The 27,649-nt window shown below is 35.8% G+C and overlaps 1 protein-coding gene across 1 annotated transcript in view; it reads right to left on the bottom strand.

The window, feature by feature from the left end:
- Positions 1–27,649, bottom strand: part of LOC136042212 (sphingomyelin phosphodiesterase-like) — a 121,559-nt gene that overhangs the window by 37,020 nt on the left and 56,890 nt on the right. The window contains exons 7-8 of the mRNA XM_065727148.1: positions 20,126–20,298; positions 2,905–3,096 (exon numbers count right to left, since the gene is read on the bottom strand). Of these exons, the coding sequence (XP_065583220.1) occupies positions 2,905–3,096; positions 20,126–20,298 (365 nt within the window). The remainder of the gene's footprint in view (positions 1–2,904; positions 3,097–20,125; positions 20,299–27,649) is intronic.

The raw sequence follows: 27,649 nt of genomic DNA, 5'->3' as shown, positions 1-27,649 counted from the left end.
AGACTTGGCAGCATCCTTATTCACCATGAGCTCATTCCATGCCTATGCACGCCGTCGTTTCTGTCTGAGTAAATAAACTGTATATCATGTTTTATTCCCCTTGGATACAAGTTTCCAAAACCCCTTATAAGTCCGGTTCAAAGTGTCGGAATTTGTCAATAAAAACGTCGATACGATAGTAGTTTTAAACGTCGTAACGTTCCAAGATGCAACTTGCATACTCTTTAAATCAATGAAATTGTTATTGCTTCAGGTAACGGTCCCAGAACCAGTGCAATACGGGGATCAGCATATCTTCTCAAGTCTAAACAAAACACTTGAACCATTTTAGAACCGGACAATAAGAAGTCCTTGGAATCTCCACTTAAATGAAGGTTTTGTTCAATCATGGGCCAAACTTGGTCACGACATGGTTTCCCACATGGTTTTGGCGATGCTCTTCTGTCAATAAAAGCTGAAACCGTTCACAGAAAATCTCCAGCCTATTATCTCCAACTTATTATATATACATACCTACAAGTACTATGCAGAAATGGGGGGGGGACCCACAATAGATAAATTAGTTAGGAAGAAGTTTTTCAGTCCAATAAATCCCACCAAGACAAACTAAACCTATAAGATTTATCCATTCATAAGAATCCAGTGCAAATGTTGTGCCGTTTTCTTCGCTATAATTTCTTTGAGTGGTGCCACTTCTCAATGTCACCGTGAAGCGTAGTAACCAGTTACAGTTTTGGTTATCGAAACTCTTAAAAAGTCCACCCCAACGACCTATGATGCCAGGCAGGTAGGATTTCCTTGTCGGGGATAGGAACAGAGAAAGGAACGTATAACAGAGCGGATGCCTCAAACCGTATCACAGCACCGGAACTGCTCAAACTTTTTATACCCAGCCTATCCTCGTCAGGGCATTTGTCATTCACCTCTAAAATTTAGTAAGAAACCCTGATATCTGAGCTAAGATATATTGAACCTAAACTACAATAATAGTCGACGTTAAAAGATATCTTAGTCATTAAGTTGCTATTGAATTCCTCCAATTACTATTTTTTCTGTTACAGAATTTGACAAAAGTAATAGGTTTGTTATCATAAACAATATAAAACAAGCAAAATATATATTTTGCTTTTTATGTATTGTGATTCCCAAAATATAAATTTTTCCCAAAATATATTAAACAAGCAAATACACATGTTTCGTTTTTTATGTATTGTAATTCCCAAAATACAAAATTTTTCCAAAATATATCAAACAAGCAAATACACATATTTCGTTTTTTATGTATTGTGATTCCGAAAATGTAAATTTTTCCCAAAATATATCAATCAAGTAAATGCAAATATTTCGTTTTTTATATATTGTGATTCCCAAAATATAAATTTTTCTCAAAATATATCAAACAAGCCAATACACATATTTCGTTTTTTATGTATTGTAATTCCCAAAATACAAAATTTTTCCAAAATATATCAAACAAGCAAATACGCATATTTCTTTTTTTATGTATTGTGATTCCCAAAATATACTATTTTCCCAAATATATCAAACAAGCAAATACACATATTTCGTTTTTTATGTATTGTGATTCCAAAAATATAAATTTTCCCCAAAATATATCAAACAAGCCAATACACATACTTTGTTTTTTATTTATTATGATTCCCAAAATATAAAATCCTTTCCAAAATATATCCAAACAAGCAAATACACATATTTTGCTTTTTATTTATTGCGATTCCCAAAATATAAATTTTTCCCAAAATATATCAAACAAGCAAATACACATATTTCGTTTTTTATGTATTGTGATTCCCAAAATACAAAATTTTTCCAAAATATATCAAACAAGCAAATACACATATTTCGTTTTTTATTTATTATGATTCCCAAAATATAAAATCTTTTCCAAAATATATCCAAACAAGCAAATACACATATTTTGCTTTTTATTTATTGTGATTCCCAAAATATAAATTTTTTTGTGAGCCTGTTGAGGTTAAATAAAAACAAAATGAGACATTTTCAAAGAGGATGAGAGAGCTAGCAAGAAAAGATTAAGAAGATGTTCTAATTTAAAGGGGAGTGTAAAGACTTAAGGTCTAAACGAATTGGAGAAGGAGCATGCACTGTCTCAGGTGCGTTTTTGCTACGGTGCAGCAAAGATGCAATTGAAAATAAAGGTAAAGGATACGGCATTAGACTTTACAGTCCATACCGGCGGTGCTGATCTCCGTTTCTTGGCCCTTCAGCCAGGAAGTGCAATGGGGGGTTGGGGGCCAGCCATCCTGTGCTTTCGCACACCCTTCCTGTTTACCTTCCCCAGATTTCTCCAGGTACCCATTTAGAGCTGGGTCGACTCTGGCTAAGCTTACAGAGTCACACCTCTGACCCCCATCCCAAACTGAAGAATTGGGTACGCCGGGATTCGAACCCGAGCCCTTCCAGACAAAGGATCCCGAATCCAGCGCACCCATCCACTCGGCCAGGACGGCTTGTGAAAATACTTTAGCAGTATTTTTTTAGGAGCAACCAAGACCGAAAAGATGTATCTAACATCTCCAGAATTTGACAGAATAGCAAAGGTGATGTTTCACCAACCAAATGAATTAAAAGACTAGTTTTTAAATGGTATCTGAGTGAAATTAGTTTCACAAGTTTCTTACTTAACAGCTAATATAAAAGCTATGACTTAGTCTTGTGCAACCATTCCTGCCATATAGATTCTTACAGCTGCTAGCTATTGCAAAGGAACGACTCTACAATTGGTCAGTTTAAGAAGGTTTAAGTCAGTTTTTTCTGACCAATGACAATTGGTCAGTTGACAAATTGTCTGCTGGATTGCCAGTATCTTTAAAGAAAATACTTTACGGAAATTAAATCAATTTCAATTATTAACATGCTTACCAGTTATATGTATAACAGTAATTGAAGTTAGCCGATATGATACGAAGTCCCTCTCTGACGAGTGTGGAATAGTAGCCTCCGTAACGCAGTGTTGTCAAAGCGTCTTCGGGAAGCCAAACAGACCATGCATCAGCTATTGAATTGTAAAGCCAAGCTATACTGTTTTCTCCCTCTATCTCAGGTATCGGATAACTATAACACAAAATGTAATAATTATCAGAGGCATCGATGAAGCACTTACTAAGTAAAAACCAAATGCCTGCGATGTACCATCTTTTTTTTCTTACCGAATCGTATGGAAGGGGTAGCCGTTCAAGCTTTGCAGCAAAATCACTTGACCGAAAATCGTAACTTTTTGTGTTATCTGAGAGTAAAAAGTAATTAGAGGGAAGCTAGCCCTTCCTCCGTGCCGATTTTCATCTACACTTTCTGTAACCTTTAATTCCCCCAAAATATGTCACCAAAGTTTGAGCTAACCAATTGGTTCAAAATCGTCTAGAAGTTGAAAGAATATGAATGCTTTGAATGCTGAATTCTTTTGGTTAAGGTATAGCTCATCCCCAAGAGTGCCCTCGGCACGTGGTGTAAATAATTCGAAATGTCAATTACTAGCACATAAGTTTTATAATAGAAATTAAACAAACAAAACTAATTTTTTTAGCTGAAAGTAAGGAGCGACATTAAAACTTAAAACCAACAGAAATTACTCCGTATATGAAATGGGTTGTCCCCTCCGCAATCTCTCGCTCTTTACGCTAAAGCTTTTAATTGTTTTAAAAAGTAGAATTGTGGCAAAGAGTCAAACTTTTGATGGGTAAGACTAAACTTGATGAAACTTATATATTTAAAATCAGCATTAAAATGCGATTCTTTTGATGTAGCTATTGATATCAAAATTCAATTTTTTAGAGTTTTGGTTACTATTGAGCCGGGTCGCTCCTTACTACAGTTCGTTACCACGAACTGTTTGATAGGAGGGATTGCTTTATTTTTGGTGCGTATTTTGCCTAAAACTCCTATCTAATCCAGGAAAGGGCTAGAAAAGAGTAAAAAAAATTCCAACCGTTTTGATTGGAAAGGTTTTTTAAATACTTGGGGGATGGTTGTCTGATTGGACATTTAAATCTCCAGTGCCGTTTTAACCCTTTCGGGACTGATGGGATTTACAGGTACTGCTGAAGGAAAGCTGGGCTTAGCAACTTAGTAAAAGTATTTAAATTTTGTTTGAACTATATTAAAATATTGAACTATATGTAATATGTATTTAAATTTTGTTTGAACTATATTAAAATATTGAACTATATGTAATATTAAATATTATGTATATTAATATTTATATTAAATATTAAATAAAACTTTTATATAAAACTTTAATGTATATTAAATACTATATGTATATTAAATATTATACTATATTAAATATTGAACTATATGAAATTCTATTCAGAGACAGATTCACATGTCATTTACTTATAAAAATTAGATGCAGGTTGGATAACACGGTCGGTAAGATGGTCTTACACAAGGAAGTTGAGCCAAAAGTATCTTATTTTGTATTTAAGTATTTTGCTGTTCTGATGAATGTGTGTAGACGCAATGTTTTCCTAAATTAAGGAACATTGATTAGTAGTTCGGGTTACATGAAATATGACCATTCTTCTTAGGTTCGGGATAATAGGACTACTTTTCTCTGGGATCCTGGGGTCCCGTCAGTCATTAACAGTATTTGTTGATTGAAGTGTGCTTTTGGTCTGTTTTTGGAAAAAATTAGCGACATAAGATATTTTAAAAATATTCAGGGAGATGACTAAGCAGTGGCAGAGAGGCCAGAATTTTTTAAGTACCTGTGTTTGGCATTTCATTAAAAAACAGTTGTCCTCTGATGGCGCAGTGGATTTGACCTTAACTTGGTAATACGGGACCCAGAGATTGAATCACGCTGCAGGAATACACTGCAGGGCCGACGCAGGGACCTTAGTAGTCAAGAAGCGTTGTTAATTCTTAAATAAATTAATAATAATAATTAAAAAAGAGTAAATACCAACAAAATGTCTCCCCTAGATTTTGAAAATATATTTGTTACCTCTCCCTTCCCGAATTTCCGTGAATTTACCACAGCGCCGGAGAGTAATTTTTGCATGGCTAGTCTTATTTTCTATTTAATTACTTATTGCCTTACTATTCATCAATATTATTTAAAATAATATTTTTTTCTTTTTTATTATTACTCTATAATACCTTTACTACTTCAGAAACTTATTGACTTTTATTTTTATTTACATGCTATTAACTATACATTTATTATTTTTCTGCAATTTCATTATTATTTCTCCACACATTTCTCTATTCTATTAATATCATTTTTTAATTTTATTTTTTGCACAGCCTGGAAGTTTCAACTTAATGTATTCAGCCGTTTTTAAAATATTGTATATGTTCCTTTTTGGTAAACAAGATGCATGTAGTATCTTTTGATTTAATTTAAGATACCCCCGGAAATTCTCTAAATTTTTAACTTAATGCTTTTAGTCTCTTGCACAAAACCAGAATCAAACATTTCCCTTTTCCTTTTGATGGATCCTAAACGTAAAATATTGGACAATTTACACAATCCCAATCCTTATCTGGGGGATGAGAGGGGTATGGCTCCCCTGTAGGTATAGCTATTAAATGCTTAGACTAGTTTGAAAAAAAATACTATTTTTAGTATGTGTTCAACAGAAAGGGAACGTACGAAGGACAAGGAGGCGTTTGTTTACCCTGTAATCCTTCTTAAACATCCCCACAACAAACCCTGAATGTTTCAACTTTATACTCTGAGCCATTCCTTAAGTATTGCTGATATTCTCTCTTGATAATCAATGAGCATATAGTATGCTTTCTTTGTGCAGGGCAACCCTCGCAAATTTCCTAAAAATTTCATCTTAATATCCAAGTCGTTATGGATACCCATGATAAACTTACCCTTTTTCCAAATAAAAATATTATATTGACAATAAACGACTAGCAAAACTTAGATTTCTTGCCCTGGGGGCTGTGAGAGGCTATACCAATACTAGAGATATATTTATTTGAATTTTTAAACGTTTTGAAGATAATGACGATTTAAAAATTTCGATGGGGAAGAAAAATCATGGAAGGAGAGATGGCTACCCTCCGATTCCTTTTGATCACAATTTTCTATTTTAAATTAGTTGAACCCTCTCCAAGGCTTATACGACATCCCCTCCCGTATGAAGAGTCTCTGGAAGAAAAAAAAATAATGGATCGAAGCCTTGTGGCACCAATAGTGTAGGCCAAATCTATTCCAGAGGCCTCATAGCCACCACTCTTTTCTTCCTTTATTGACGACAAAGTTTAACGGTGAACCCTCAGGGCCAGGTGCAGGTGCATTTTACGTAATAGGGTTTACTTTGGTTGTTACGTGATAGGGTTCGGAGAGTCTCTGGGAGAAAAAAATAAATAATTGTATCGAAGCCTCTTGGAACCAGTAGTGTAGGCTCAATCGATTCCAGAGGTCTCTTAGCCACCACTCTTTTCTTCCTTCGCTGACAAAAAAATTAACGGTGACCCCTCAGGGCAAGGTGCAGGTGAATTTTACGTAATAGGGTGGGTTTACTTGGTTGTTATGTAATAGGGTTGGGAGAGTCCCTGGAAGAAAAACAATAAATAATGTATCGGAGCCTTGTGGAACCAGTAGTGTAGGCCTAATCTATTCCATAGGCCTCATTGTCACCACTCTTTTCTTCCTTTTATGACAAAAAAGTTTAACGGTGACCCCTCAGGGCAAGATGCAGTTGCATGTTACGTAACAGGGAATGTTTTTTAAAAGATGCACATGTAAGTTACGTAATAAGGAGGGTTTACTTTGGTTTTTATGTAATAGGGTTTGGTTGTTTGATCATAGTTTTTTTATTATTACGAAATAGGATGCGTTAGATTCCACTAGTTAAGCGGGGGAATTTTATTCAGACATTGTCTTCAAGACATTCTTCCAAGATGTTTTAAGACACTTCAGAACATTTCGACACGTTTTTATGGTATTTCAAGACATTTCAAGACGTTTTTAGGACACTTTTCTTTAAGAAGTTTTTCTTCATGATTTCTTTAGTTCTTACGTAATATGGAATGTTTACCAGTGTTCAGGATGACATATTTACACATGGCTTGTTTCTTCACGGCCCGTGAAGAATCCCCGTTTGTAACTGAGGAGGACACATTCGCGGGATGTGATATAATACTTTAAGAGACACTTTTCTTTCAATACGTTTTTTTCTCAAAGAACCTTTATAATTATAAGATTTTTCGTCCACACTTGAATTCAAACATAAGACCAGAGATTTGCCAGAATGACCAGACCAGAGCCTTAACCATCTGGACCAGCAAAGTATTCATAGTGTTTTATTTCGGGTAATACTTTCTGGTAACATTTCCGGTAATGCATGATAAGGTGTTTCCCAATCGGGAAGTTCTCTTTCCCACATGCTATAAAGATTAAATTATTCGCATATATCCAACCTGTTCCACACGAGAGCATAAGCATCCCAATGCTATTGATTTTTGGTAAACTGGATAAACTTACCTATCAGAGCGTTATTAATTTTCTAACGTGATATTGACAGGCTGAGTTGGCTATTCGATCAATGAAATGTTAAATATCATTAGTTTTAGATATTTGATTGCGTAAATGATAACATAATGAAGTTTTATCTTGGAACAACTAATCTAAAGAATTAAGGCTTTTTTGTACATACAACTTTTATTAATAAAAACAAACTTACAAGCATTGTTAAAACATATAAGAAAAGCAATCAAACTCAACAAATGGAAAAGCAAAAATCTAAAAAAGCTTATAATGGATAATATATAAGCAAAAAGAACCATGAATTATTGAAAGGTGGGAACCCCTAGCAACCAATTCCAGGAGGAGGACTGGAGGTTCACTATTAGAGGTAAATTTAAGAGGTATTGAGAGGTCTTAATGGAAATGCCTCGTCTCTATTGCTCTATTGGATGTGCTTGTTTGTTATATTCTATTAATGTAATTCTTGATACTTGCAAAATCCCATTAAGAAAAATGAAACATGTAAATGAATAAAAAAGAGACTATAAAAAAGAAAAAAAAAGAGATTTTTGCATTTGGTTATTTTTGAGAGACTTTAATGAAATTACGTTTAATACGTTTCTTTATTAAAAATACGAAAATACGTTTTTCAATACGAAAATACGTTTCTTTGACTAAATATTAGATTTCAGTGCCCCACTACTGAAAAATTCCTTTAGAACATTCCTCCTTATTTTTAAGCTGTAGAATATGCTATTCTAAGCAATTCACGACACTATTGCACACTGTTACTGGCCCTTTAACCCCCTCCAGCATCCCTGGTCATTCCTAAGATATTCTCCATATATTTTCTTGTTAAAATCGTGCATTAGATCCATTGGATCATGTTTGTGTAAGCCAACCATCCGTAACACATCATGTCAGGTCATACCACCGTGTCACACTATGACTGGTCTTCTGGCAACCTCTGACCCTCTTAATCGCTCCTAAAGTATTCTCTAGGTATTTTCAAGGTAAAAATCATGCATTAAATCCATTAACTCCTGTAGTTCCAAGTTACTCTCAACATGATACACCATGTCAATTTACACCACCGTTTGACAGTATTACTGGACCTCTATTACATCCTCATTGTTCCTAAGACATTTTCCAGATATTTTGTTAAAAATTTGGCATTAAGTCCATGTGTTCATGTTTTTGCAAGCCAACCTTAACGTCATGCACCATGTCAATTCGCACCACCATCCCACAATATAACTGGCCCTCTTGCACCTTCTGGTATTCGCTCATCAATCCTAAGACATTTTTTAGATATTTTCTTGTTAAAATCATGCATTAAATCTATTGGTTCATGTTTTTGCTAGCCATACTCAGCTTGATACACCAAATCAAATTATGAATAAACCTTTGCATTATTACGACAAAATCTGGAAACCCAGGCCAAAACAGAGACATGAAGACCAAGCCATAGAAATATAGGAAAGTTTAAAGAAATCATGACCAAACTGCAGAAATACAGGGAAACCTCTAAAATAAACACCAATACATAGAAATCATAACCAAAGCATAGAAATCCATATCAACTCATAAGAACCATTCATAATCAATTCATAGGGTAAGCCGAAAACTCTAGACCAAATTGTAGACATCAAGACTGATCCGAAGTAATCAAGAGATCAATATATAGAAATCTAGAACAATCCTTAGAAATCATACCCAGTAAATAGAAATCGTGACCAAACTGTTGAAATCATAACCCAGACCAAACTCTTTAAATTAAGATGATACTCTATGACCGAAATCAATCCAAATATATCGAGGGCCAAGTCTAAAAATTTACATTAATATATACAAATTACCATTGTATACATACAATGACCAGATCCTAGAAAGCCAGACGAATTAAAAAAAATCAAGACCAAACCAAAGAAATCAGGGTCAGTTTTTAAAAATCAAGACAAACTGAAGAAATCAAGTGGTCAATATGTAAAAACCCTGTGCAATCCCATAGAAATTATGACCAACTCAGTGTAATTCAGACGAACTTACAAAAAACAATAAATTAATATGCAAACATCCTGAAAAATCATTAGAAATCAAGACCAAAAAACAGATATCAGGCTTAAATCATAGAAATGCAGAAAAAACTGTAGAAATGACCAACCCGAAGAAATCAAGATGTCGATATATAGAAATCAAGACCAAAAAATAAAAACACAGACCAAACCATAAAAATCAAGAAACCAAAGCATAAAAATTAAGATTAAACCATACAAATCCAGAAAAATTCACAAAAATCAAGAGATCAATGTGTAAAATACATAACAATCCTTAGAAATCCATGCACATACATAAAAATTAAGACAAAACTCAAAATTGGCCCTGATACAGAAATTCAGATCAAACCATAGAAATTAAGACCAAACTGTAGAAATCATGGGCAACCTCTGAAAATCATAACCAATAGATAGAAATCCTGACAAGTTCATACAAATCAAGACAAAACCATAGAAATAAAGGCCAACTTCTAAAAATCAAGACCAATCGCAAGAATTCAAGATGTAGAAATCTAGAGCAACCCCATAGAAATTATAACCAGTGCATAGAAATCCAGACGAACGTGCAAAAATCAAGATATCAACATGTATAAATCCTGAACATTCCCTAGAAATCAATACCAATACACAGAAATAAAGAACAAAGGATAGAAATTCAGACAGAACAGTAGTAATCGAAACCAGTACATCACAATCCAGACCAAATCATAAAAAAAGACCAGAATCTAGAGATCAAGGGCAAACTCTAAAATCAAGACAATGCGAAGAAATCAAGGGCGACATCTAAAAATCAAGATCAATATATACAAATCATGACCAGACCCAAGAAATCCAGACGAATTCATAAAAATCAAGACGAAACCGAAGAAATCAAGGCCAACCTCCAAAAATAAAGATCAAACCAACGACATAAAGTGGTCAATATGAAAAATCTTGAGAAATGCAATTAAATTGATGCCATAATCATAAAGAATAGACAAACTCACAAGAATCATGAGATCAACATGTAGAATTTGAGGCTAAACCATAGAAATAGATAAAACCATAGAAATTAAGACCACGCCACAAGAATCACGAGATCGATAATTAAAAATCCAAAACCATCCTTAGAAATCATAACGAGTGAACAGAAATCCAGACCAAATAGAAAAACCAAGATCATACTCTAGAAATCTTGGCTAACCTCTCAAAATCAAGACCAATCAAAAGAAATCAAGGGCGACATTTAAAAATAAAGACCAATATAGACAAGTCATGACCAGACCCTAGAAATCCAGACATATTCATACAAATAAAGACCAAACTGAAAAAATTAAGTTAAATCGTAGAAAATCAAAACCAAATCCCAAGAAATCACAACATCAAAAGGTAAAAAAAAAGGTAAAGGATACGGCATTAGACTTTACAATCCCTACCGGCGGTGCTGATCTCCGTTTCTTGGCCCTTCAGCCAGGAAGTGCAATGGGGGGCTGGAGGCCAGCCATCCTGTGCTTTCGCACACCCTTCCTGTTTACCTTCCCCAGATTTCTCCAGGTACCCATTTAAAGCTGGGTCGACTCTGGCTAAGCTTACAGAGTCACGCCACTGACTCCCGTCCCAAACTGAGCAATTCAAAACCAAATGCCAAAAAATCACAACATCAAAAGGCCAACCTCTAAAAACCAAAGCGAAGAATTAATGAGGTCAATATGTAGAATTTTAGAGCAACCTCATAGAAACCACAACCAGCACATAGAAATCAAGACAAAACAGCAAAAATCAATATAAAACTCTAGAAATCCAGGTCAACTCTAAAATCAATACAAATCCAAGGAAATCAAGGGTAAAACCAAACAGTTCGTGGTAACAAACTGTTGTAAGGAGCGACCCGGCTCATTAGTAACCGAATCTCTAAAATCTGGAATTTTGATAACAATAGTTATATCAAAGAATCGCATTTTAATGCTGATTTCAAATATACAAGTTTCAAGATCAGTTATACCCATCAAAAGTTAGAAGCCTGAGAAAATTTGCCTCGGTTTAGAAAATAGGGGGAAAACCCCCTAATAGTCATACAATCTTAACGAAAATCACCCCATCAGATTCAGCGTATCAGAGAACCAAATTGTATAAGTTTCAAGCTCCTATCTACAAAAATGTGGAATTTCACAATTTTTTGCCAGAAGACAGATCACGGATGCGTGTTTATTTGTTTTTCTGTTTTTTTTCCCAGGGGTGATCGTATAGACTGAGTGGTCCTAGAATCTTGCGAGAGGGCTCATTCGAAGGGAAATTAAAAGTTCTAGTGCCCCTTTTAAGTGATCAAAAATCTTGGAAGGCACCTAGGCCCTCTCCCACACTAATCTTTTCCCCAAAGTCACCAGATCAAAATTCTGAGCTAGCCATTTTATTCACCATAGTCGAAAAACCTAATAACTATGTCTTTAGGGACGACTTACTTCCCCGCAATCCACGTAGGAGGGACTGCAAGTTGAAAAATTTGACCTGTTTTTACATATAGTAATGGTTACTGGGAAGTATACAGACGTTTTTAGGGTTTTTTTTGGTTTAGGGGGGAGAGTTGAGAGGGTGGGGTTACGTGGGAGGATATTTCCATGGAGAGACTTCTCATGGTAAAGAGAATTTCAATGAAGGGGGTACAGTATTTTCTAGCTTTGTTTAAAAAAAATAAAAAATAAATATGAAAAGTTTTTTCTAGTGAAAGTAAGGAGCAGCATCAAAACTTAAAACGAACAAAAATTATTATGCATATGAGGGTATAACCTCCTCGTTATACCTCACTCTATCCGCTAAAGTATTTTTAGTAATTTCAACTATTTATTCTATGGCCTTTGTGATTCAGAGGTCATTCTTAAGGAATTGGGACACAATCTAAGCTTTAGTGTAAAGAGCGAGGTATCGACGAGGGTTGAACCCCCTCATATACGCAATAAAAACATACGAATATAGAAGTTCTTTACGTAAGTTAATTCGTCAGTAACGTATATTTTTTACCAATGAAAACTTTTGTGAAAAATTAAAAGTTCTAGTTTCTTTTTCAAGTAATCAAAAACTTTGAGGGCAACTATGCCTCCTCCTTCGCTTCTTTTTTCTCAAAATCTTCCGATTAATTGCAATTAATTAAAATATAAATTTTGTTTTATTTATTTATGTGCGGAGAGCCAAGATCAAAGTCGGAGAGCCAAGTTTTTTTAGCTGAAAGTAAGGAGCGACATTAAAACTTAAAACGAACAGAAATTACTTCGTATATGAAAGGAGCTGCTTCCTCAACAACGTCCCGCTCTTTACGCTAAAGTTTTTTACTGTTTTAAAAAACAGAGTTAAGAGAAAGAGTCAAACTTTAGCGTAAAGAGCGAGGCATTGATGAATAAGCAGCCCCTTTCATATACGAAGTATTTTCTGTTCGTTTTAAGTTTTAATGTCGCTCCTTACTTTTAGCTAAAAAACTTGTTTTTTATTTAATCTAAAAGTCAGGATCGATACATACAAATAATGCCAGAACGTATAAATCTGAACAAATTCTCGGAAATCATAAGGAATAAAAAGAAATCCACTCAAATTCATGAAAATCAGTGTTAACCCTAGAAATCCGAACCAAACCATTGACATCAAGACCAAGCCATTGAAATCAAGAGATCAACATACAGAAACTACGAGCAATTCCTAGAAATCATGACTAGAGCACAGAAATCAAGACCAAACCGTAAAAACCAAAACTAAATTCTGATATCCATGTTCAACCTCTAAAATTCAAGACAAATCCAAAGAAATGAAGGTCAACATCTAAAAATCAAGATCAATACATACAAGTCATGACCAGAATATAGAAATCAAGAAGAATTCATTAAAATCAGGACGAAACTGAAGCAATCAATCTCAGAAGACCAATCCGAAGAAATCAAGAAATCATTATGACCAACTTTGACCAGCTTATGGTCAAATGACCTATGGTCATATGACCAACATATGGTCATATGACAACATATGGTCTAATGACCAACATATGACCATTATGACCAAATCAAACTTGCAACCAAAATGTCGTAGCTGTTATCTTCTAGCTGTTATGACAGGTTGCTTGCAGGCACCTGGTCTGGGCCACACGTTGGTTGCACATGTGAGTTGGTCTTGATTTCTATGAGTTGGTCATAATTTCTATGGTTTCATTCAAGATTTCTACTTATTGATCTCTTGATTTCATCGGATTGGACTTGATTTTTAAATATTGTCCTTGATTTCTTTAGTTTGGTCTTGATTTCTATGAGTTGGTCATAATTTCTATGGTTTCATTCTAGATTTCTACTTATTAATCTCTTGATTTCATCGGATTGGACTTGATTTTTAAAGATTGTCCTTGATTTCTTTAGTTTGGTCTTGATTTCTATGAGTTGGTCATAATTTCTATGGTTTCATTCTAGATTTCTACTTATTAATCTCTTGATTTCATCGGATTGGACTTGATTTTTAAAGATTGTCCTTGATTTCTTTAGTTTGGTCTTGATTTTTATGAATTGGTCTGGATTAATAGGGTTTGGTCATGACTTGTATATATTGATCTTGATATTTAGATGTTTCCATTGATTCCTTTGGACTGGTCTTGATTTTAGAGGTTGACCGTGGATTCTAGAGTTTTGTATTCTTTTTTACGGTGTGGTCTGGATTTCTATTATTTCTAAGGTCATGATTTTTAAGAATTATTCAAGATTTCTACATATTGATCTCTTAATATCTATGCTTGAGTTTGATGTCTATGGTTTGCTTTGGATTTCTAGGGCTGACCTGATTTTAATGAATTTGCGGTTATTTCTATTCGTCGCTCATGATTTTAAAGAATTCATCTGGATTTCTATGTATTGGCTATGATATCTAGGGGATTGTTCTGGGTTTCTATATATTAACCTCTCGATTTTTGGGGGTGGACTGGATTTCTATTCATTGGTCTGTTGAGTTTTGGTTTGGTCTGGATTCCTATGGTTTGGCCTGGATTTCTACCTAATGACTTCTCGATTTCTTCAGATTGGTCACACTAAAGAGGTTAACCATGAGTTCTAAAGTTAAGTCTTGATTCTTAATGTCTGGAATGGATACCTGTGCACTTGAGTTGATTTCTAAGGATTGTTCTGTATTTCTAGAAATTGATCTATTGACTTCCTCGGATTAATTTTTATGGTTATGGTTTGGACTGGATTTTTAGGGTTCACTGGTCTTGATTTTTAGATGGTTGGCCTCGATTTCTTTGGTTTGGACTTGATTGTTATGAATTTGTTTAAATTTCTAGGGTCTGTTCATGGTTTGTATGTATTGATCTTGATTTTTATATTGTGCCCTGATTTCTTCAGATTGATCTTGATTTTAGAGGTTGACCTTGATTTCTAGAATTTAGTGTTATTTTTTACGGTTTGGTCTCGATTTTTATGCCCTGGTTATGATTTCTATGGGATTGTTCTAGATTTCTACATCTTTACCTCTTGATTTCTTCGTATCAGTCTTGATTTTTAGAAACTGGCCTTGATTTGTTCAGTTTCGTCATGATTTTTATGAATTCGTCTAAATTTCTAGGGTCTGATCATGAGTTTTATGTATTAGTCTTAATTTTTGTTGCTACCCTTGATTTCTTTATATTAGTCTTGATTCTTAGAGGTTGAGCATAGTTTTTACAGTCTGGTCTTAGTTTTTACGGTTTAGTCTGAATTTTTGTGCACTGATAATGATTTCTAAGTATTATTTTGTGTTCCGACTTGGTGAGCTCTTGATTCATACGGCTTGGTCTTGATTTCTGTGTTTAGGTCTGGATTACTGTGATTTGTTCTGGTTTTCTATATATTGATTTCCTGATTTTTTTTTTTTAGTTCGTTTGGATTTCTATGAGCTGGTCATCATTTTTATGGGGTTGCTCAAGATTGTTAAATATTGACCAATTGATTTTTCGCTTTGGTCTTTATTTTCAAAGGTTGGCCTTGATTTATTTAGATTCATCTTGATTTTTGTGTTTGACCTTGATCTATGGAGTTTCATCTTAGTTAATATGATTTGGTCTGAATTCTTATGTTTCGGTTATGATTTCTACAGTTTCAAATGGATTTCATTGGTTTGGTCTTGATTTCTGCGTATTGGTTTTGATCTATAAGGATTGCTCTGGATTTCTAAATGTTAATCTTTATATTTTTTGCGAGTTAGTCTGAATGTCGATGTGCTGGTCATGATTTCTAAGGACTGTTCTGGATTTCTACATATTGATGTCAAGGTCAAGGCTCTAGCTGTCAAACGGTGCCAGCGGAGAGGAGCGGCAAAAAGCCAGCAAAGCGAGTATTCTTGAAAGCCCTCAAGATTCTAATGTTCATATATACTTCAAGATTTGATTCAGATTCAATGAGAAAAAAAACAACACATTATTAAAGCTTTAAAAGAAAGGAATTGTAACTTCGATTAAAAAAAAAAAAAAAAACAAAGTGAACACTGATAAGTAAAAGTTGAAGAAAATTAAAACAAGAAGTTTAATCAGGGGTAATTCTATAGCGTTGAATAAGCAAAGAGCCAAGTGCCTTGCATATGTTCTCTGTTTTATATTTAAAGGAGAAAACAGGGGATATCCAATAGAAGAGGTTCCATTGATTTCCTCTGTCTACAGTCTAATAATTAAAAAATGCACCGGGGACACAAGGGTACCTGGGGTTTGGCAGGGTCGGTGAAGAAGCCAAGGTGTAAAACGGTTAATTTCGAAGAGCAGAGTATAGTTCGAGTGTATTTCTTTGTATTCGTCTTGATGTCTACAGTTGGGCCGGATTTTTACGGTTGACCCGGATTTTTAAGGGTTCATCTGGACTTCTATGCATTGGTTATTATTTCTATGAATTTTCCTAGATTTCTATGAATTGTTTATGATTTTTATGGTAATTATTTGGATTTTTGTGAATTGGTCTTAATTTTTACAGTTTATTTTTGATATCCATGGTTGATTCATGACTTCTGTGTATCTGTCTTAATTTCTAAGGTACGGGCTCCAAACCTCAAAAAAATTGCCTGGTTTTCAAAACAGGGAGAAACAATCCCTAAAAGCATTAGAATCTTAATGAAAATCCTACCATCAGATTCAGCGTATCAGAGAACCCCACTGTAGTGGGGTTCCTATCTGCAAGCTCCTATCTGCAAAAACGTGGAATTTTTAATGTTTCGCCACAATATGATTTTTTTCTAGGGGTGGGGGTGACCGTGTGGATTCAGTGGTCCTAGAATATCTTGATAAGGCTTATTCGTAAGGAAAGTAAAAGCTATAGTGCCATTTTTAAATAGCCAAAAGGATCAGAGGGCAACCTAGCCCCCTCCCCCACTCCTTTTTTCGCAAAGTCGTCCGAGCAAAATTTTGAGATAGCCATTTTGCTCATCATAGCTGAAAGGCCCAATAACTGTGCCTTTGGATATAAAATGACCCCCCCCCATAAATCCAGGGGAAAAGTCTTTAGGTAGTAAAATTTGCCCATTTTTACACATAGCCTAGTATTTGTTAGTATTTGTTTTACACATAGCCTAGTATTTGTGGGGAGGGGCATTAAAATCTTAATAAAATCCCCACCATCAGATTCAGCGTATCAGAAAACCCCACTGTAGTGTTTTTCAAGCTCCTATCTGCAAAAATGTGGAATTTTTAATTTTTTGCCAGAATATGATTTTTTTCCAGGGGTGCGGGTGACTGTATGGATTCAGTGGTCCTAGAATACCTTGATAAGGCTCATTCGTAAGGAAAGTAAAAGCTATAGTGCCATTTTTAAATGGCCAAAAGGATCGGAGGGCAACCTAGCCCCCTCCCCCACTCCTTTTTTCCCAAATTCGTCCGAGCAAAATTTTGAGATAGCCATTTTGCTCATCATATTTGAAAGGCCCAATAATTATGCCTTTGGATATAAAATGACCCCCCCCATAGATCCCCGGCAAAAGTCTTTAGGTGGTAAAATTTGCCCATTTTTACACATAGCCTAGTATTTGTTATTATGAAGTATGTATGCAGTTTTGGTTGGGGGGGGGGACGAATTTTTAGCTTTTTTCCACGGGGAAATTTTCTTTGGGGAGGGAAGTTTCCAGGGGGTGAACTTGTCAGGTGAAATTAAACACTGGGGTAATTTGCCAGAATTTCCATATAAATTCCTTTTTAAATTTCTTGCTTTCTATTTTCCGTCTCAATTTTACATATGGAGTTGTTAAAGGTAATTGTCTGGGGTAAATTTTCACAAGAATTGAGTTTTCTAGAGGATATTTCCGTGGGGTGGGGGATTTCTCCTTGGAGCAGGGGCCAGATTTACTGGTATTACTTAAAAATGGTCAGAAATTAAATATAAAAAACAAGTTTTTTTAAACTGAAAGTAAGGAACAACATTGAAACATTAAACGAACAGAAATTATTACGTGTATGAAGGGGATTGCCCCCTCCTAAACAGTCTCGATTCTTTAAGAACGACATGAGAAGCGCAAGGGCTGGTTAATTAGAACTATAGGAAGCTTTTCTAAAAGTGCTACAAAACTTTAGCGTAAATAGCGAGGTGTTAAGGAGGGGGTAATCCCCTTCACATACGTAATAATTCTGTTCATTTTAATTTTTAATGTTGCTCCTTACTTTCAGTTGAAAAAAAACTTGCTTTTTGAATTTAGTTATTAGTTAAGACAGTGGGAGCAGTGAAGATGTTAAAAATGGACAGCTAAGGCTCAGAGTGAAGCTGAAAACAATTTAGTTGTACTTCATTCAAACAAAAGTCCTATCTTGCAGGGTTTCACTTTTGTAGCAAACATATCTTTAAAGGTCATCTAAGGTCAGGACCCTCTAGAGGGTGTAGAGGTTCAAAATACCTTCCTGGGACATATTTTAGCCTTTAGACCCATCCTTGAAAGTTTCTTTTTCCTAACCTAACCCCTTTCCAAGATAGACAAAAGTCACTAAACTAGAATTTTCGCAGTTTAAAAAGTGATCAAATATGGCTCTGAAGCATAGACTCCAAAAAAAAGGATCAAAATTCGCTAGATGTTTTCCAGAGAAATTGCCCACGGATTATTCTGGACAGACCGTGCTTGAAACAGTAGGCTGAACGAAAAGTGTGGTCCAATCCCTATTTTTGGGGCTATAATGAGAGAAAGGTTGAGATGGCTCGTGTACGTTTTATGGATGAAGGATGAGGGATTGCCGAATATTGTCTTTTTCGACCAACTGTTTAGGGCTATATAGTAAGATTTAAAGGAAATGGGAACTTCCTGGAAGTATGTGAAGAGGGAAGCTTTGAATAGATTGGGATGGAGGAGGAGTGAGCGCAGCTGTTTTGAACTCAGGTGGCTTGGAGCTACAGTGAGTTGTTATTAGTAGTAGTTGTACATAGTACATGTCCGTTTATTTTCTTTTTTTTGTGATAAAGAAACAAAAATTCAGCAAGCTTGTTTATATGGATTTAGAATTACATTAGGGAGCACCAGAGGGGAGGGACTGGGCTACAGAAAGAGTGGCAACTGTATATGGTATAATTCTTCTCTGATTTTTATTCTACACCATAAATTAGCTTAGTCTTGTTAGCTTAGTCTTGTTTAGTCTTGTTTACTTAGTCTCTGTTAGTCTTGTTTAGTCTTGTTTATGTTCTGAAACATGTGTTGTACGAGCTAGATTCACGCTTCATTACATTCAGGTCTTTTTTTTTTATTTTAATTGATTTTCATAGCTGCTTTCATAACCGTACTCCACATCATCCTATAGTTAAGGTTATATTTGTCCATATTGACCATATGAGGGATTGAAGGCAGTTAGAACGACAATCGTTAATGGCCCATTCTTTTTTCTTCTCTTCATTATAGTTTCATTATAGTATTTCATAAACAGTTAATTCAAAACTCAAATATAGACATTAGGGAACATAAATAACAAAAGCTTTTATTTAGCTTAGGGCTTTCCCCACTACAGTAGAGGGGCGAATGCAGGTAATTACAGTAAATGTGTGTGTGCTGCATACTACTTTCTTTTCCTTCCTGATTTTCGTCTAATAATGAAGATAAAACTTGTCTGGTTTACTCTTTATTTCTGAACAGAGCATTATAGCATCAAAAACTCAGTCGCAATCAATATGTCTTTTTCTTTTTTTTGAGTTACTTAGTTACTACCAGTTTAACTGCATCCTAGAAATACAAGACATACAAAAAAGTTTGCTAGTTTGCTCGGTTTGCTATGTTCTATCAGGTTTCTTTCTCATTTAGAGCTTGTTTAAAATTTAAAATAAAGTCAATTTCAAAAAAAGCTTGTTTTAAACAGCTTTGTTTTCTAGAGTTTAAAAATAAGAAAATCTAAATTTAATACTTTTTCTAGAATTTTCTTGTTTAAAATATTTCTAGGGTTTTTATATGAAATATAAAATATAAAACATTAAAACACGAAACTTTAGTTAAAAGCATATTTTTTAGTTCGAAAGACTATGTATTGTGCTTCTGATAGTTTGAAAGACCTGATACAGCGATATGGAAATCCATACCCTTTGCATTTACAACATACACAAACTTTAACATACCAATTTACACCCCCCCCCCCTTATAAACAGTAATTATATTTAAGGAAGCTTGGAATTAATATTGAATCGCTTACGCATTGACAGGATGAGATTCATGGTTGCCAATAGCTCCGTAAACAGGGGTATTCGGAAAAAATTCCAGCAACAAATTTGTCATCTCTTGAATTATGTTTAAGTGTTCAGCTGCATTGGTCTCCCAGACATCATGCGGTGGAAGGTCTCCAGTCCAGACAATAAAATCTATCTCCTGTGTAAAACACTAAGGTTATATGTCGTTGCTGTTGAAGCACGCTCGCGGGATCTTAGTTCAGAGAGCAGGGCAAATTCGTTAGAAAGCCATAAAATAAACAGTCCAAACTATATATAAATATAACAAGTTCTGGTGAACATTTGAGCAAAAAATAACCGAGGTGCTGTTTTTTTGGTAGTTTAAAATAGTCTGGAAGGATATAAAGACTTGTTTTTGAACTATGACTACGTTAATAGAGCCCAATGCGAAAAAAAGACTTGTTAAGAATTATTTTTAAATAATTCAAGCGGATTTTAAATTGTCACAAAATTTTTTCAACTGCTCCGAATACTAACAGTGAACAATAAAAGACGAAGGGAAGTTGGAGTTTGATCCTACTGTCTAGATTGGTTACGATATAAATCTTAAGATGGTTTGGGCAAAATTTAGGAAGGATTGGTTTCCAAAGACTTTTTTTACACTAGGGAAGCAGGACATCCTCTCGTGCAGTCGGCAGAAAATTTAAGACAAATTAAGGATATTTTGGGGGCTAATAGTGAATTTTAAAACAATGGGATGGAATAGAATCTTGTTAATAATCGTTGGTCTTGGATGAGTACAGTAATTATAAGGACTGCACTGTATTTTTATTTTGAATTTGATTGTTTTCTGGTATTTTTGATCTTAAGCTCTCTTTTTCTGAGGGAAGCTACAAATGCGATATTTGGGGATACTAATAGAATTTTTTGCTTGAAAAGGGTCTTATTTGTTGGAATTACTTTGTCGAAGCGTCTTTTCTACTATCATGTAGTGTTAGTAATTAGTATCATATCGTAAGAAAAAAAAGCACAATCTTAAGAGCGGGACTTCAAACTCTAACTTGGGAGGAAGGTATGTTGGGAAGAGGTTCAAAAATGTTTATTTACAATATTACGAAAAGTTTCGAAACTATAAACTCCTATGGGACTAGAATCTATTCAGAATTGAATCAAACAGTTCGTGGTAACACAGTGTACATAAGGAACGACTCTTAACAATAGTAACCAAAACTCAATAACAACAAGTACATCAAAGATTTGAGAAGAAAATTTGGTTCAAAATAGTTAAAAGGTCTAAGAGCTTTGCCTCCAGGGATTACATGCCCCCCACAGCCCTTGGGGAAAGGGCTGAAAGCTATGAAATTTGCCCATTGATTACATATACTATTTATTATTGTGCGTATTTATTATGTGGGTCTGCTTGGTGATAATTTTCCATGGGGAGGGAAATTTTTGGGAATGACCTTTCTAGTGGCAATGTAACACGAGAGGGGGGATTTTACGAAAGTCTTATAAGAATTTCTTTTTGTTGGTCTTACTTTCTCTTTGCCAAACTCAATTTTGCAAATGGATATATTCCAGGGGAATTGTCCAAAAGAAATTTTGGACGGGTTTCGATTTCTGGGGAATAGTTTCCATGGAAGGGGGGGGGGTCTCCAGGGTAATCAGGAAAAGGTGAAACATCAGAGAAAAGTGAGAAATTGAAGTCTTTTTCATATCAAAGTATTCCAAGGAGAATTTTTTCAGGCTGAAATGTCTGCAAGAAATTTTACAGAGGGGATGGGGATTTTCAGTGAGAATTGAATTGTTCAAAGGGTATTATAAGATGGGATGTATTTTACATGGAGGAGCTTCCACGAAAGAGTTCCCCCTTTCTGCTTCCCCCTTTCTGCGACCGTGAATTAACCTGAGAGAGAACCTCCAACAGGTTGAACCCAACCCACCGTGAATTAGCATGAGAGGGTTGACTCTAGTTCAGCGTTGTCGAGTGATAGCCATGAGAGGAAAATTTTCAAGTAATTTAACCCGTAGTCAACCTGCGTGTGTTCCCCAGCGAGAACCTCCAACAGGTACGACTCTAGTTCGGCATTTGTGAAGGGACACACATGCACGGAAAGGTGTAGCATAAATGGCAGACAGTAACAACGGCAATCAAAGGGATAAAATTAACCCTTGACTGGGCTGCCCACTTAATTCAACAATCTGTCTTGGCTTTTTTCTACAATTGGCCATGACTTTGACTTTTCCCACAACTATTCCTCCTTTTTTAAATTCAAAATTAGCGAGAACCTCGTGAGGGCAGGAGAATTTTCATGAAGGGTGAGCCCAATTTACAAGTGTTATTTGAAAACAATGAGATATTTAAAAAACAACAAGTTTTTTCAACTGAAAGCAAGGAGCAACATGAACACTTAAAACAAACGGAAATTATATGTATAAAATAAACGGAATATATGAAGAGATTGCTCCTCTTCACTGTACCTTGCTCTTTACGATAAAGTGCGACTATTCGTCCTAATTTCTTGAAAACGACTCTTGAAGCATAGTTTAATTTTAGGCACCAGAAAAGCACTACCTAAGTAAAGAGCGATGTAGGCACAATGTTTTTTTGTTTTGTTTTTTTTATTTCTTATAAGTTTTGGTTTAAATTTTTAAACCAGGGCACTTTGCATCGAAAGAGTTGTTGAAGAAACTTTAAAAGGGGCCAATTCGATTGGAAATATAAATGTAATTTTTAATAGTCAAAAGTAATTCTAGTGCAACCAACCCTCCTCCCAAGCCCACCAATTCCCCAAACAAAGGTCCAGAAAATATGTCTTTGAGGATGACAACCCCCCACAGCCCTTAGGGCAAGGGCTGTAATATGTACCTCGGGGTATGTAAGGTTTTTACGGAGAGGGTAGTCGTATCAATTTCAAAGGTGCCTCATTGAATCGGTAATCAGAAGTTCCAGTGCCGTTTTTGAGATTCAAAGTGACCGGAGGGAGGATACCCCAACACACACCTCGTATTTTCCTGAAGTACACCTACAGTAATTTAGACATGGCTATTTGTTGAAAGGGCTCATTCGATTTGAAAATTGAAAGGGCTTGTGCCCTTTTTAATAGTCAAAAGTTATTGAAGGGCACCAAGCCCCCCCCCCCTTCAGTCCAGCATTTCTCAAAACACATCTAATCAAAATACTGAAATAACCATTTTGATCATCGTGATTTAAAATTCTAGAAATTATGTCTTTGAGGATGTCACCCCCCCTGCAGCCCTGCAGCGTAAGGGTCGTACGTTATACCGAAAGGACATATAAGGCTCTTATGGAAAGGGTAGCCATATAAACTCCGGGGCGAGCTCACCGGATTGGAGATTAGATGTTCTAGTGCCATTTTTAAGAGTCAAAGTGATCAGGGGGGGCAGCCACCTCCACGTCTAATTTTCCCCAAATGCATCTGATAGGAATTTTGAGATAGCCATGTGTTCAAAAATGGTCCAAAGATCATAATAAGGCCTTTAGGGTTCAGGGAATTCCAAAGAGTCTGAAGGGTAAGGGTTGTAAGTTATACCCTAGGGGGCATATGAGGTTTTATGGAAGGGATGGTCCTATAACGTTAGAAGAGGTTCATTTGATTGAAAATTTATAGTTCTAGTTCCCTTTTAAGATTCAAACAAAATGCAGAGCAACTAGCCCTCCCTCCTGAAACCCTCTTTTCTTGAAACACATTTAATTGAAACTGTGAGATAGCCCTTTTGTTACTAGTAGTCCAAAAATTATATAAGAGCATCTTTAGGGTGGACACAATCCCCCAGAGTCCATTGACATGGGTTGTAAGCTATGCCCCGGACATATAGGGTTTATTACCGAATCTGGACTGATCGTCTTGGTAGAACAAACAAGCAGCTTATTTTCCCAGTCAGTATAGATCACATATTATCAAGATAGGTCTTGGCGACGTTATGAAGGGTCATTAGGTAGGAATCGGACCACTGACCGTGTTCTATGTCGTTTTTAGCGGCCCAGAATTTACAAGGACATCGGTAGCTACATAAGACATTCGCAGTTTTTCAAACGACCGCCAGGCGCAAATCAAAGGAGAAGGTACCCCTTATTTTTCTTCCTAAAATAACTAAGTCATTCTCACAAATCGCCATGGATAAAGTAGGACCCCTACCTAAATAATCCACAGATCATCAGTCGCTTCTAGTTATTACTGACTACGAATCAAGATAACCTGAAGCTATACCACTGCAGTCAACAAAATCCCTTGTTATTGCAGAAGAAGCAATCTATCACATCAACCTCCTAAGGACGTTTAAGGAAAGAGATGAATAAAATAGCAATTAAGTTTTTGTCGCAATGATCGAAGAAGTATTGAGAGAATACTCACATACTCGAGCATACTTCGATGAGATTATCGTTTTCAGTGAAACTTAAGCAGAGCAGCTCATACACCTGAAGGAAGTATTAAAGCGTCTGAACAAGGCGAATCTAAAAATCAATACCAGGAAGAGTCGGTTTGCTCATACCAAAGTATAATATTTGGCACACACAGTAGGGGAAGGCACGATCAGTCCAATACGGAACAAAGTACGCGCAATTGAAGCAAATCAGTGCCCGAAACAAAGAAAGTACTGAGAGCCTTCCTTTGAATGACCAATTATTATTCAGTGGCAATGAAGGGGTATGCCGGACTCCAAAAAGGGAACTTAGTCCACTAACCAGAAAACAACTACCTGATATTTCACCAACGGAGCTTAAACACCAAATCTTGTTCAAAGAGTTGAAATGTTGACTCACATCATAACTATTGCTGTAGCCTCCTGACTTTTTTAAGACTTTCTTCTCGCAAACGGACCAGAAAACAACTACCTGATATTTCACCAACGGAGCTTAAACACCAAATCTTGTTCAAAGAGTTGAAATGCTGACTCACATCATAACTATTGCTGTAGCCTCCTGACTTTTTTAAGACTTTCTTCTCGCAAACGGACGCTTCTGACCTAGCAATTGGAGCCACACTGTCCCAGTCCTTCAGTGATGGAGAACATCCAATTTGTTACCTGTCGAGAAGACCGCTTGACAGAGAGACTCGACATGCAACAATCGAGAAAGAATATCTTGCAGTGGTTTCAGCCCTCTCATGAGTCTCCTACTACCTATATGGGTGACATTTTGAAGCAGTAACGGACCACAGTCCCCTATCATGGCTAATCTCTGTGAAAGGCAGTAAACATCACATTTAAAGATAGATCCTGTCTCTTCAAGAATGTAGTTTCACTAGCAGTGCAAGACCAGGGAAATTAAATGTAACCGTGGACGCCCTCTCACGCCTTTAAATAGCAGGCGTTTGCTCTGTGCATATACGTGTGGTTAATATTATCCTTTTTTTGATGTCATACGATACAGAAATCATTATTTTGGAATACAGTGACATTCAGATAGACGAAACATCTATGAAGCTTGTCACCATCACCGAAAATCTTTATACCAATGACTTTGAAGGCCTTCTAGAACTCGAACCAATCGAAGAGACAGTTATAAGCTAAGAAGCATCCAGCGCCACCGAGGAACTCTGACCAGTCTTATCAACCACAAATCATATTACCCCGACTTTAGTGGGGAACCTCTGAACCAACACCTGGAAACAAGGTACAGATCATACCAACGGAGCCAAAAATGAAAAGTCCAGAGGCAGCTGTAGGTAGGATACAGCACGAGTCCGTCACCAAATGTTCGACTACACTTCTCCTGGTTTCCCTCTACCAACTATAGTGACAAATGAAATGGTATTCATGGATAATGATGGCAAGATAATAATCCTGGGGCGAACAAAGCTATCGAGTGACAAGCTCACCAAGGTTAACGTAACACAAACCTTTCAAGTTCTTGAAGCTTCGAGGAATGGGTGGAACTGTTATGTACCAGTTTTAACCTCTAATAGCTTATTTGACCTTTGTCACGGGCTGAGATCACATGAGAGTGCACGCCGAGTGAAGAGAATGAATCGTTACTGTGTAACCAAGTGTAAATTTTATTAGTTGAATTGTGACTACTGACTAAAACGGTTCATAATTCTACTACTACTTCTATTGCAACTACTTATAAGGCTAAGAGCATTCAAATGAAAATCTCAAGAAGTATATGAACATACAGGTTATCCAAAGGACATATCAGCAATTTTATAGCAATGGCTAATTGCATTAAGTTAAAATTTCTTGGACTTGATGAGAGGGATGTTCTACTGACCAAAAGGCAATATGTTAATACTATTCCTGCTAGTAGTAGTACCGCTATTCAATACTATTACTAGCAATATCAATACTACTACTGTGACTGCTATTAGAACAATGCCTAAAGGTATGAAGATGAAATTATTAAGGACTTTAAAGGGGGGAAGGTGAACTGAATCACAACACGCCGTCTTTATGCAGGTTGTGAAAAGGATGTAAGGAACAGTTTGGTAAGTAAAGTTGAAACTAACAGGGCTTGTTGTGAGGGATGTTGAACTAACCAAAAGAAGATATTTATATCCTAATGCTACAGCATCTACTCATACTACTACTACTTTTAGTATTGTTACTAATTCTATTTATACTATTGCTACGAAAGCTTAGGTTACTACTGTTTATTCTGCTACTACTACTACTACTATTGCTATTACAGCTATGGGTATTAAGGCGAATAATTTACGATATATAGGAATTGTATGGAAATAAATCGATAGATCGATATCAATCGATATGACAAATCAATATCACTAAATCAATATCACACAGGTTGCCAAGTGGGCACATCAGAAATCCTTCAGAAACGGTTGTTGGTATTAAGCTGAAACTTTCAGAGTGCGTCGAAGGAGATGTTGAAGGAACCAAAGACGCTGTGCGCATACTGCTACTAATACTACGGAAACTATTGCTACTGCGCAGGCTAAAGGTATTAAGGTGAAGCTATTAAGAAATATTTCGGCAGATTTTGAACTAATTAAAAGCAAATTATGAGCATATGGGCTTTCAAAAAGGTGACAAACAATACAAACACCACAAACAAGAAGAACAATAGGGAATATCTCAAGACAGTGGGAAACAATTTAGAATGAATATTTCGGCCCTATATTCAAATTCGGCCCTATTAGGGCCGAAATGTTCATTCTAATTTGTTTCCCACTGTCTTGAGAAATTCCCCATTGTTCTTCATGTTTTTGGTGTTTGTGATGGCAAGGCAGTGTGGTCTTCGTCGCTATTTATGACAAACAATATCAGAAGAACAACTTATATTATTAAGTTAGACCTTTAAGGGTAAGGTGTGCGGGATTTTGAACTAGCCAGAAGGCATTATGTGCATACTTTTAATACTACCACTGCAGTTACTAAGACTAATGACACTAAGGGTATTAAGGTGAAACTTTTAGGGAACGTTTAGGAGGACCTTCAATTAAACGAAAAAACTCAATGCATGCAGTTTTTTTTAAAAAGCATATAAGCAATATCAAAGGCAAAACCACTCTGTAGTAGCAATAAATGTCATTGAACCTTTTAAAGGATCTAGTTCGATTCAAAAGTAA

Source organism: Artemia franciscana, unplaced genomic scaffold (genome assembly GCF_032884065.1).
Source record: "Artemia franciscana unplaced genomic scaffold, ASM3288406v1 PGA_scaffold_75, whole genome shotgun sequence".
Classification (NCBI taxonomy): domain Eukaryota; kingdom Metazoa; phylum Arthropoda; class Branchiopoda; order Anostraca; family Artemiidae; genus Artemia; species Artemia franciscana.
Note: the sequence above shows the minus strand (reverse complement) of the source record. Positions and strands in the feature narration are given on the sequence as shown.